Genomic DNA, 13920 nt, shown 5'->3' with positions numbered 1-13920 from the left:
AAGCATCATAGCTTTCTAGCTGACAGAATTTCAAAATTTAAGAATGGTTGTATTTCCGAAAATGTTGTTATGGTTGATAATTTTTGTAGAATTTCTTGTTGCAGCGGAGCAGCACTTTCTGAGACAGGGCGAGTCCATCAATTCCACTACCACATTAGTTTCAACGAATCAGCTCTTTACCTTGGGATTCTTTACTTTGACGGGTTCCAATCTGACTTACTTGGGAATATGGTACACCAACTCCAGCGAAGGACTTAACATTAAGCATCCGGCATGGATTGCTAATAGAGACACACCTATTCATGAGAGTACAGGTGTGCTCACAGTAGACTCCGTAGCAGGCAATTTAATTATCAGTCACAGTGATGCGGAAAATCCTATTGTCTTATATTCTGGTAGAGGCTTAAACAGAAGGGTGCAGCTCTTGGATAATGGGAATTTTGTACTTAAAGAAGGGAATATAGTTCTATGGCAAAGCTTTGATTATCCCACGGATGCACTTTTACCAGGAATGAAACTTGGGATAAACCACAAGACTAACTGGACGTGGGCATTAACTTCTTGGATAGGTAAAAGCAATCCAGCCTCTGGAGCTTTCACTCTAGAATGGGATTACAGAGAAAGAATTTTGGTAGTTAAATTTCGAGGGAAGATTTATTGGACTAGTGGAAAATTGATCAACCAAAATTTTGAGTACATCAGACCTATGGTTGAGTTCATTAACCTCAATTACAAATTCAAAATAATTTCAAATGAGGAGCAAGAGTACTTCTATTATACACTTATGGTCGATCCAGTTTTCACACCTGAGTCTCGAAAACTTTTATCAGGTTGGCACTTGGATTACCAGGGAAATATATTTGATGAAGATCGTCCACAAATTGCAGGTGTTGACAATTGTTATGGATACAACACAAGATCATCACCACCACACACTTTCTATGCAGGATGTAAGTTGTGGGAGCAGCCTATGTGTAGGGATCCCCTTCAGTATGAAATCCAAACAGGTTATTTTGAAAACAACAATGTTTCTCTAATTGATGATAATAACACAAGCCTTAGTTACAGTGACTGCAAAGTTAAGTGTTGGGAAGATTGCAATTGTTTCGGTTTTATGAATAATGGTGATACTGGATGCACTTTCTATAGGGGAAGTAATTTGACGTTTCATAGCAGTGGTAATTATCCTAAAATATATGTTCTGCCTCCTGCCAATCCTTCAGAAAGTAAGTTCACAAGTCGTTTTTCTCTTTTAGCTTTACATAACAAAGATGGATATGTTATTTAGCTATACATATTGACTTGTTTTTCCCTTAGCAAAGTCGAGTATATAGAGTCAGTTAATTTAAGATTAGTCTAACTAATAAATTAGTGATTTCATTTTAATGCAGAAAGGAAGAAGCAAGTATTAATTTTCATCATTGTTGTTGTACTTTCCTTATTTCTAGTGCTTCTCTCCAGTCTTTTATACTATCGGAGGAGAAAAAACAAACAAGGTATTTAACACAGTTAATGTCTTAGAAATATGCACAACATGGTTTTGTTGTCTCACAATATCTGAATCTACTATTTCTCCTATGTTGTTGACCTTGATAGCAAAGAAGACAGAAATAAAAGATCTGTTGACACTGAAGGGGTACACAGACACAATTAATGCTCTAGGGGATGATGGCAGATATGATCTTAAATTCTTTAGCTTTACAAGTATCGTAGCTGCTACCAGAAATTTCTCGTCAGACAATAAGCTAGGAGAGGGCGGATTTGGACCTGTTCACAAGGTTCATTATAACTCTTCCTGAATTCTGAGGAACATGTGTGTTTGTCTACAAATAAGAATTTACTGTAATGTACGCAACACATCACTAATAACTTTGAATAATTACAATTCACAGGGAGAGTTTTCAGAAGGGCAAGAAATAGCAGTGAAGAGACTTTCAAGAAAGTCGACACAGGGATTGACAGAGTTGAAAACTGAGCTCATTCTTATAGCCAAACTCCAACATACAAATCTAGTCAGGCTGCTTGGTTGTTGCATTCATAGACAGGAAAAGATGTTAATCTATGAATATATGCCTAATAAAAGCTTAGATTCTTTTCTGTTTAGTAAGTCATACTCTATTGATCTATTCACTTGTTGACTTGCAAAATGCAATACTATTATATGTTTAACTAATGGAGTTTGCTCCAAAATTGTCACTTGTTTGAGACAGATGAAAGTAAGAGGGAGCATTTAACGTGGGAGAGACGTTTTAGCATCATAGAGGGAATTGCTCAAGGACTACTTTACCTTCACATGTACTCAAGATTGAAAATAATCCACAGAGATCTGAAAGCAGCTAATATATTGCTTGATCAGAACATGAATCCTAAGATTTCAGATTTTGGTTTGGCTAGAATTTTCAAGCTGAGCTCGTCAGAGACAAATACAAGCAGAGTCGTTGGCACACAGTAAGTTGGCTTACTACTTGCTAGTATTTATCAGTTTGTAATTAAGACATTGCCTATGCATATACATTACATATGATTAATAAATTTCAATAATATAAATGATAGTGGCTACATGGCTCCCGAGTATCTGATGGAGGGCATATTCTCAATAAAATCTGATGTTTATAGCTTTGGAGTTCTGATCCTTGAAATCCTAAGTGGCCGAAAAATCAACAGCTTCAATCACGTTGAAGGTCCTTTAAATCTAGTGGCATTCGTAAGTTATATTACATATACTTATCTATTTTCACAAGGATTATCATTTACAAGTTAATTAAACCTTATAACTAACACATTATTTGATTATATTATCAACAAGGCTTGGGAATTGTGGAACAGAGATGCTGCATTTGAGCTTATGGATCCATCAATAAGCAATTCATGCATTGAACACCAATTTCTGAGATGTGTTCATCTGGGCCTTTTGTGTGTTGAAGAAAATGCTCTTGATCGGCCTACAATGATTAATCTGATTTCCATGTTAGGAAATGACACTGCAATTTTACCGCTGCCTATGAGGCCAGCATTCTGTACCGGAAGCAGGGCATGTGAGAAACAATCACATGAGACCATGCCATCAAAAAACATATCACTGAATGGTCTTTCTATTTCTGTGATGGAAGCAAGATAGAAATTAGTGAAGCTTGTCTCAGTACTATAAATTTGTTTCTTTATAAAGGACTAATACTTGGTAAAATACTGGTGCCAAATTACTTGTATCTGAAGATTATATCTGAATTGTACAAACTACAAATTACATAAACTGATCCATTTTGGGTATTACAATTTTTCCTTCTAAGATACATACTGCTCCTGATGGTACTTGTTTAACTCGCTAAAATGATGTAAAATTATAAAATCATGTAATACACTTCTTTCCTGAATCAAACAATATATGAGTCAACACAGACAGTGAAATAGAAAATGATTTATATTTATATTTTGATGAAAAGCACACCCTTGAACAAGTATTTAGACCATCTGTATAGCATATTTGCCAACATGAAAGGGTCAAACAAATAAGATCAGATCAAATTTAGCCATGGTTAGACTAAACCATAAACAAATAACCACAGACTTGACATGAGTTGACTTGCACATTAGTTATAGGTAGCTAGTTGATTCCAAAAATAATCAGCATCCAAGCTAAGTGAGCACTGAGAATAATGGTATTTTCCATAATGTTGATTTTTCTCATTATTCTTGAAATAATAGTTGTTACAAATCAGAAGAACACTCTAAAACAAGGTGAATTCTTTGATTCTTCAACCACATTAGTTTCTTCCAATAGCCTTTTTTCCATGGGGTTCTTTCATATAAAAGATTCCGATCTCAGTTAGGCATATGGTACACTTACACCAATTCCAGTGAAGGACTTACTATTGAGCATCCAGCTTGGGTTGCTAATAGAGACACACCTATTCGTAACAATACGGGCATGCTCTCTGTAGACACATCAGGCAGTCTTATCATCAGCCACAATAATGTCCATAATCCTATCATTTTATATTCTGGCCGAGGCTCAAACAGAATGGTAACACTGTTAAATAATGGAAATTTAGTACTTAAAGAAGGGAAAGTTGCTCTTTGGCAAAGCTTTGATCATCCCACTGATGCACTTTTACCAGGTATGAAACTTGGGATCAACCACAAGACTAACCGCACGTGGTCATTAACTTCTTGGTTGGGTGTAACTGATCCATCCTCTGGAGCTTTCACTCTGGAATGGGATCACAAGAAAAGAATCTTGGTGATCAAATATCGAGGAAAGATTTTCTGGACTAGCGGGAAGTTGATTAATAAAGACTTTGAGAACATCAGACCTATGGTTGAGGCCATCAACCTCAATTACATATTCAAAAATGTTACAAATAAATACGAGGAGTTCTTCTCTTATTCACTTATGATTGACCCTTTTTTGACACCTTTGTCTCGAAAATTGGTATCAGGTTGGAGGTTGGACTACCAGGGAAATATATTTGATGAAGATAGGCCACAGATTGCATATGTTGATAATTGTTATGGATACAACACAGGAGCATCCCAGCCTTTGTATGCAGGATGTGAGCTGTGGGAGCAGCCTAAGTGTAGGAATCACCTCCAGAAGTATGAAATCCAAACAGGATACTTTGAATATTACAATGTTTCGTATGATAACGATGGTAATATTGGTTATAGTGACTGCAAAGCCAAGTGTTGGAAAGATTGCTATTGTTTTGGCTTTAAGAATAATGGTGATACTGGATGTACTTTCTATAGGGGAAACAATCCGAAGTTTCAGTTTCATAGCAGTGGTAATTTTCCAAAAGTATACGTTCTGTCTCCTGCCAATCTTTCAAAAAGTAAGTTCACAAGTCTTTCTTTCGAGCTATATATATGAAATTCGAAGACAAAAAAATGTGGTTCTTCTTGGAAAAGCTAGAATGTATAGCTAATTAAAGAGTTCTAACTAATAAAGCAGTGCTTCCTTTTCAATGCAGAAAGGAAGAAGTCGATGTTGATTATTGTCATTGTTGTGGTATTCTCCCTTATTCTACTGCTTCTCTCTGGTCTTTTATACTATCGGAGAAAAAAAATCAAACAAGGTAGAAACAAAGTAGCTGGCCCATGAATATGCACTCAATATATAGCTTGTTCAAAATATTATATCAGTTCATATACATTGTCTTTTTAACTTTGATAGCCAAGAAGACTGAAATACAAGAGCTGTTTTGACACTAAAGGGATACACAGACACAATTAATGAACTAGGAAATGACGGTGGAAGTGATCTTAGATTCTTTAGCTTTACAAGCATCATAGCTGCTACGAGAAATTTTTCGTTAGACAATAAGCTAGGAGAGGGTGGATTTGGACCTGTTTACAAGGTGAAATATTTTTGATTTTGAACTCCAGAGATATACATCAATTTGTTTGTCTACAAAATAAGCAAGACATTGCATTGAGCAACTTAACATAAGACATCTAACTTTGAAAAATAACACATCTAACTTTGAAAAATCACAGGGACAACTTTCAGAAGGACAAGAAATAGCAGTGAAGAGACTTTCAAGAAAGTCGAAACAGGGATTGACTGAGTTAAAAAATGAGCTCATCCTCATAGCCAAACTCCAACACACAAACCTTGTCAGGCTTCTTGGTTGTTGCATTCATAGACAGGAGAAGTTGTTAATCTACGAGTACATGCCTAACAGAAGTTTGGATTCTTTTCTTTTTAGTAAGTAGTACTATATTTACATGCTGAGTTGCAATTTTGCTGTATATTATAAGTTTAAAGAGTTTGAATTTTGATACTTTTTTCGAGACAGATGAAAATAAGAGGGTACAGTTAACTTGGGAGAGACGTTTTAGCATCATAGAGGGAATTGCTCAAGGACTACTCTACCTTCACACGTACTCAAGATTGAAAATAATCCACAGAGATCTTAAAGCTGCTAATATATTGCTTGATGAAAACATGAATCCTAAGATTTCTGATTTTGGCCTGGCTAGAATTTTCAGGCTGAATTCATTGGAAACAAATACAACCAGAGTTGTTGGTACATAGTAAGTAATTAAGATAGCGGCCAATACTTTTGTAACAGATCAGTTTCCAATATTTATAGATATCATTAATCGATTGCATTTTGATCATGGTAGTGGTTACATGGCTCCTCACTATGTGATGGAGGGCATATTCTCCATGAAATCGGATGTTTTTAGTTTCGGAGTTCTGATTCTTGAAATTTTAAGTGGTCGAAAAATTAACAGCTTCAATCATGTTGATGGTCCATCCAACCTAGTGGCAATGGTAAGTAATATCACATATTACTACTATGATAATTAATAAAGTAAATTTTACCTTGATAACTAACTATTAGACTATTAAATATTGAAATATAGAAATAGAGAAATGGGGGGAAAGTTAGTTAGAAATGTAGTATCACACTTGTATGACTACAAGCCTGTATAACTCTTTTCTTGTAACAGAATCATTTCAAGAGATGTAGATTTACAATTCAGTTATAATGCTCTCTTTCTCTCTCATTCTCTCTCATTCTCTCTCTCTCACTATCTCTTGCTAAATCTCTGAAACTGCATTACATTTGACATGGTATCAGAGCAAGAAATCGAGATAGTGAGAGAGAGAGAATGAGAGAGAATGAGAGAGAAAGAGAGCATTGTAACTGAATTGTAAATCTACATCTCTTGAAATGATTCTTGCTAAATCTCTGAAACTGCATTACATTTGACATGGTATCAGAGCAAGAAATCGACTGCTGAACACAATATTTACTTCCGCTATCAATCTGTGATCTCTTCGAGAGCGATCTGTGATCTCTCCATATGATTTGCAAAGTTTGTGATCTCTGCGATTGTAATCTCTACAAACTCTAAGTCTTTCTCATACTCATTTGTTATCAATCTTTGTTCAGGACTGTAATCTTGTTGTTCTGATCATACGTACAATTGTTATACATATTGTATAGCATCTGTTATCTACTTATTGTGTGCATCTAATTGTGTTTTGATCATGACTCGATCATATGCTACTGCAACTGCTGGTACATCATCTAATACTGTATCAATTGATACTAATCATCCTTATTTTCTATAAAGTTCTGATAATCCTGGCACACCTTTGGTTACAATGCTCTTAACTGAGCAAAATTATCGTCAATGGAGTCGATCTGTGTCTATAGCCTTATCTGCTAAACTTAAGCTAGGATTTATTGATGGCTCTGTTAGCAAGCCAACTGATAATAACACTCAAATTGCAATGTGGAATCGCTGCAATGATATGGTTGTGTCTTGGTTGTTGAATTCAATATCCACTGAAATAAGAAATAGTGTGGCTTATATCTCTACTGCTCAACAAATCTGGGAAGATTTGGCTACTAGATTCTCTCAGAGCAACATGCCTAGGACATTTCAACTTCGCAAAGAGTTGTCTTCTCTACAACAAGGCAATCTCTCTGTTACATCTTACTTTACTAAGTTCAAAACACTTGTTGCTGAAATTGATAATCTAGCACCTATTCCAAAATGTACCTGTGTAACAACCAACTGTTCATGTCAGAGTGCTCAAAAATTGAATTAGTATGAAGAAATACTGAAACTAAGTCAGTTTCTTATGGGACTGAATGATGCATTTACTGAAATTAGGGGACAGCTGCTTCTAATGAAACCAATACCATCACTCAATCAGGCATTCTCCTTGCTTCTCCAAGAAGAATCTCAAAGAGATTTTGCTTCTATCTCTAATACTCCTGTGACAGAAAACATGGCAATGAATGTGAAATTTAACCCCAATTTCAGAACTAAAGGGATAAACAATGCTGGTCAAAGGAAAACAGGTAATTCTGCTTTTACTTGTGATTACTATCAAATGACAGAACACTCCAGAGACAAATGCTTCTGTCTCCATGGCTATCCAGAGTGGCACAAAATGTATGGCAAACCTAAGCCTAAACCAAGAAAGCAAAATGCAGGAAACAAATCTGTAGTTGTTGCTCATGTGAGTCTTAATGAAGACAAAACTGATACTTCTCACAAAGAACACAACTCAAATGCTACTCTCAATGCCTTCTCTGATACTCAATGCCAACAACTTGCTAAAATGATTCAAGAATCAATTAAGCAATCTCAATGCCAGACATCTGGTTCCTCAAATGCTCATATGTCTGGTATGATCTTCTCATCTGCAGTATTTTCTACAACAGTTAGTGCTAATACTACTGGTATGAGTAATCCTCTAGCTGTATATGACTGGATAATAGACTCAGGAGCTACTAATCACATAACATTTGACTACACAGTCTTGAGTAATTCTAAATCTGTGAAATCAGTATTGCACTTGCCAAATAATACAATTGTTCCTATCACTCACATAGGAAATGTTAAGCTGACATCTTCTTTCACTCTTTTTGAAGTCCTATGTGTGCCTTCCTTTCATTGCAATCTCATTTCAACATCACAACTCACAAAACATCTATCATGTCATGTTATTTTTACTGAACAGACATGTATTTTGCAGGACCTTATCTTGAAGAGGGAGAAAGAGATTGGTAACTTGCAAGATGTTCTATACAAATTACAACTCCCTGATCTCTTTCAAGCCTCAACTTCATCTGCTTTAGTCTCATCAGATCATTCTCAAACTTGTAATTCTTTTGATCATAGTGCTTGTACTTCCAATTCTAATTCTGTCAATTTGTGGCACAATAGGTTAGGACATCCTTATGTTGATGTCTTAACTAAACTTCCTGATGTACATGTAAAACACTGTGATTTTTCTTCATGTGATATCTGTCATTTTTCAAAACAACACAGGCTATCTTTTGATTCCAGTAATTCCTATAGTAGCAATGTGTTTGATATGATCCATATTGATGTATGGGGTCCTTACAAACAGGTTACTCATAATAAATGTTCTTATTTTTTAACCATAGTGGATGATCATTCCAGAGCTACCTGGATATTCTTATTTCGGCATAAAACTCAAGTTCCAAATCTGATCAAAAATTTTCTTGAGTATGCAAAGAATCAATTCACTTCTGTCAAAATCCTCAGGTCTGTTAATGGTACTTAGTTTACCAATCATGTTGTTACTGAACTTCTTCAGTCTCAAGGTATCATTCACCAAATGAGTTGTGCTCATACACCTCAGCAAAATGGGAGGGTTGAAAGAAAACATCAACAACTCATTAACATTGCTAGAGCCCTTAAGTTTCAATCCCATCTTCCTAATTCATTCTGGGGAGATTTTATTTTGACTGCTGCTCATATTATCAACTTGTTACCTGTCAAATTACTTCAATATAAAACACCTTTTGAATTACTATATAAAAAATTGCCAGATTATGATCATCTTAAGGTGTTTGGTTGTCTTTGCTATGCAACAAATGTTACTGACACTGACAAACTAAGTTCTAGAGCTATTAAAGGTATTTTCTTAGGATACCCTTATGCCAAAAAGGGTTACAGAATTCTTGATTTATCAACTAAAAAATGCTTTATATCTAGAGATGTCAGATTTGTTGAAACAGTGTTTCCTTTTTTAAATAAATCTCATGCTTCTACTCCTTTATTCACTATCTGTGAGAGTACTCTTGAGGATATTAATCCTGTTGATGTTAATGCTGAGCAATCATCCATTGATTCACCTGTTGGTCATATCTTAGAATCTCAAGTATTAGACTCTCCATCTCAAGTGTTAGACTCTGATAATTCAGAACAAATTCTTAACATTGAACCTCAAGTTCTTGCTAGACTAGTAAGGAATAAAACTGTTCCATCAAAATTCAAGGATTATGTTGGTTTACCATCTGCTACAGCCTGCTCCACCTATTCTGCGTCTACTTGTCTTTATCCTCTTCATCAGTACATATCTTATGAGAATATATCTTCTTCATACAAAGCTTATGTAACCAAGACATCTCAGATTCAAGTGCCTTATTCTTTTAAGCAAGCTGTTATAGATCCTAACGGGTGTGCTACAATGAAAACTGAATTTCACGCTTTGGAATCAAATCAAACTTGGGAGTTGGTTACTTTACCACCAAATCAACATGTCATTGACTGCAAATGGTTGTTTAAAGTAAAATATAATCCAGATGGTTCAGTAGAAAGATACAATGCTAGGTTAGTAGCCAAAGGATTCACTCAAGAATTTAGAGTTGATTATTTTGATACCTTTGTACCTGTTGCAAAGATGGTCACTATGAGAGTGTTCTTGGCTGTTGCTGCTAAAAAGGCCTGGAATGTCACTCAAATGGATGTTACTAATGTATTTCTCCATGAAGATCTAAATGAAACAGTATATATGAAACTACCTCCTGGATACAGAGTTCTATCTACAGCACATCAATCTGTTTCATCTCAGTTTGTGTGCAAATTAAGGAAATCACTATATGGCTTGAAGCAGGCTCCTAGGTGTTGGTATCTGAAACTTTCTACAGCTCTACAGAGTTATGGATTTAAACAGTCTCAAAGTGATAACAACTTATTCACCTTCACTAGTAATTCCATATTCATGGCTGTAGATGATATATTGGTTACTGGCTCATCTTTTAAACATATTAATGCTATGAAAGCATTTCTCAAGACCAAATTCAAGATCAAGGACTTGGGTTCTCTCAGGTATTTCTTGGGCATTGAAGTTGCCAGGTCAACCACTGGCTTTTATCTCAACCAACGCAAATATGCTCTTGATCTTATCAAGGAAACTGGCTTATCTGGAGCTAAACCTTCTGTCATTCCAATTGAGCAAAACCACAAACTTATTGACAACTCATCTGTCTTCCTATCTGATACTGATACTGCAATGTATAGAAGATTAGTGGGTCGTTTGATCTATCTTACCATCACTCGACCTGACTTATCATATGCAGTCCATGTATTGTCTCAATTCCTTTCAAAACCTCGTTCGGATCATTTACAAGCTGTTTATCGAGTACTTAGATATCTAAAACAGGCACCTGGACAAGGATTGCTCATTTCTGCCACTGGAAATTTACCGATAACAGCATATACTGACTCTGACTGGGCTGGTTGTCCAGAGTCCAGACAATCCCTTACTGGCTTCTGCATCACCATTGGATCTTCTCTTGTTTCTTGGCGTAGCAAAAAGCAGCCAACTATATCTCGTTCGTCTGCTGAGGCAGAATACAGGGCCATGGAAGATACGTGCTGTGAAATAACTTGGCTCCTGGCTTTACTTAATGACTTTCAGCTAAATCATACTATGCCAGCTTCTCTTTATTGTGGCAACAAGTCAGCATTGTATATAGCATCTAATCCAGTATTTCACGAACGAATTAAGCACATCGAAATCGACTGTCACTTGGTTCGTGAAAAACTCAAAAAGGGAATTATTCAGATGTTTTACTTGGCCTCAGGACAGTAGCCTGCTGATATGTTCACCAAGGCAACAAGTGCTGCTGTTATCAAGTTCTTTCTTTCCAAGTTGAATGTCTGCAACTTGTTTCAGAATCATTCAACTTGAGGGGGGATATTAGACTATTAAATATTGAAATATAGAAATAGAGAAATGGGGGAAAAGTTAGTTAGAAATGTAGTATCACACTTGTATGACTCCGAGCCTATATAACTCTTTTCTTGTAACAGAATCATTTCAAGAGATGTAGATTTACAATTCAGTTACAATGTTCTCTCTCTCTCTCTCATTCTCTCTCTCTCTCTCACTATCTCTTGCTCAATCTCTGAAACTGCATTACATTTGACACTAACAAATTACTTTGTTTTATCAATGGTGCAAGGCTCGGGAGTTATGGAACAGAGATACTGCATTTGAACTTGTTGATCCATCTATAAGTGATTCATGTATTCAACAAAAATTTCTGAGATGTGTTCACTTGGGTCTTTTGTGCGTCGAAAATAATGATGTTGATCGGCCTACAATGGTCGATGTTATCTCCATGTTAGGCAATGACACTGCAGTTCTACCATTTTCCAAGAAACCGCGATTTTATAGCGGAAGCAGGGCACGTGGGAATGAATTACAAGAGAACAACTTATCAGAAAAAATTTCGGTGAATGGTCTCTCCATTTCTGCAATGGAAGCAAGGTAGGAAATAGTGGCACCTCTGTAATATAACTTTGAATCTTTAAACTGTATAAATGGCTGATATGATTCTGTTTTTCCATATATAAAGGTACTAATTTATGATAAACTTGTGCCCAGTAAGTTGTAGCACAAGTATATTTCTAGAGTGCACGGGGTTTTAATGAAGCAACTGTGCTATACGTGCTTCATTCATTTTGTATGTTTGTGCACAAAGTGAAGTGTAAGGATTTGGGAAGTACGTTTTACTTTAAGTCATCATATGTTACGAGTTAGACATAATTTAGGATTACTAGAAAAGACTTGGAAGAAACACAACACACTTTAGATGAAGATTGACTGATTCCTATTTCCTGATACACTGAGAACTTGATAAATTTATCAGATAAAGTTAATGATTTTAAATCGACTTTAAATGACTCCAGCTTCAAATGTACCGTCTTAATATTTTGATTAACTATTGATCGGTTTCACCAATTCTTGAAATATCGCAAAATTGATTTGAAAAGCTAACAAACAATAATTAATCGATTTTTTTTAGAAGCAAAAATCAGAATTTTTAGAACATAGCCTAAAAGGAATATTAGGCTGGAGCAATGCAAATTTTGCACATTCGGGAAAGTTAACGGATACAATTTTTTAAAAATCGCTTTTTAACTTATTAATTTCTTCAACCAATTAAAGACTGATTTCATCAAATATTGACAATTTTTTAAGTACTCCTTTTTTGACTCGATAATTGCAAAATCGATTTGGGAAGTAAAGCTGTTTATGATAGAGAACCCAAATGAATATGGGGTGAAGGACAAGTTTAACCTATTTTTAAATAAAATTAACAAAAATGATCAATTTCTGAAAAGTGGTCAACTTTAGTCGATAGAATACCCAACTGTGAGTGTATTATTCAATTTATACGAGATAGCTAATTGTTAGTGGATTGTTAGTGGAGTATCACATATATGAAATACCCAACTATCAGTTGAGTATCTTATACCGATGAAGATTGAAGGTGACATTCTAGATGAGCATTAAGCTTTATTGTAGTAATGTTTATCTACAGTATTCCTCACGGACATCTCTTAGGTATTTGGTAGTAGTTAGTTGTTATATTTGGAATGTTGCAATTAAGATCATTGTCTAGTAGGGTCAATAAAAAGGACGTACTAAGTTGCTGTATGTAACAACCTTTTGGGTGTTATTCACCGACTTGAATCAAACAGTTCTTTCCTCCTCTTAAAACATATTTGCACAACTCTTCATTTGCTTGTTATTTTGTCAATATGGTATCAGAGCTAGTGAATGAACAACTGTTTGTTTTTGCAACAAGAGTGAATAAGTGAGATCTGTTAAACACAACACACATACTTGATTCAAATTTTTTTGCTGTTGAAACTCACTTTCAATGGCAGTTAGCGCTAAGTTCTTTTATACTGATATGCAAAACCCTATGTTTATCCATCCTTTAGATGGGCCTACATCTATTAGCGTGACAAAACTGCAAGGATCTGGTGACTACAGGTCATGGAAAAGATCACTCGAAATCCATTTGGCTTCAAAAAGAAAATCGGGGTTTATTATTGGCATTGTCAAAAAAAGCACCACTGATGAATCTGAAGGCATGCAATGAGATATATGTAATAACCTGGTAATTTCTTGGCTCCATAACAGTTTTTGTGAATCTATGAAGAAATCTATTTTGTTCCTTAGCTCTGCAAGTGAAATATGAAAACAACTCGAGAAAAGATTCATGTTAACTAACGGCTCTAAGAAATACAAATTAAATAGAGACCTTTTTGCCTTGAACAAAATGGTTTAAGTTTTTCTTGAATATTTCACTACTTTAAGTATGTTGTGGGAAGAAATAGATG

At 35.4% G+C, this 13920-nt stretch overlaps 1 protein-coding gene across 1 annotated transcript; it reads left to right on the top strand.

The window, feature by feature from the left end:
• Positions 1–43: 43 nt before the first annotated feature.
• LOC141702800 (G-type lectin S-receptor-like serine/threonine-protein kinase At1g67520) lies at positions 44–12256 on the top strand. The gene is made up of 13 exons (XM_074506411.1): positions 44–1226; positions 1597–1778; positions 1893–2103; positions 2211–2448; positions 2554–2638; positions 2804–3045; positions 3853–4315; positions 4976–5083; positions 5211–5354; positions 5494–5704; positions 5796–6033; positions 6127–6277; positions 11748–12256. The coding sequence occupies exons 1-13, from the start codon at positions 44–46 to the stop codon at positions 12057–12059; spliced, it is 3768 nt and encodes a 1255-aa protein (XP_074362512.1). The 3' UTR covers positions 12060–12256.
• The last annotated feature ends 1664 nt before the right edge of the window (positions 12257–13920 follow it).

This window comes from Apium graveolens, unplaced genomic scaffold (assembly GCF_009905375.1).
Source record: "Apium graveolens cultivar Ventura unplaced genomic scaffold, ASM990537v1 ctg5753, whole genome shotgun sequence".
Classification (NCBI taxonomy): Eukaryota; Viridiplantae; Streptophyta; class Magnoliopsida; order Apiales; family Apiaceae; genus Apium; species Apium graveolens.
Note: the sequence above shows the minus strand (reverse complement) of the source record. Positions and strands in the feature narration are given on the sequence as shown.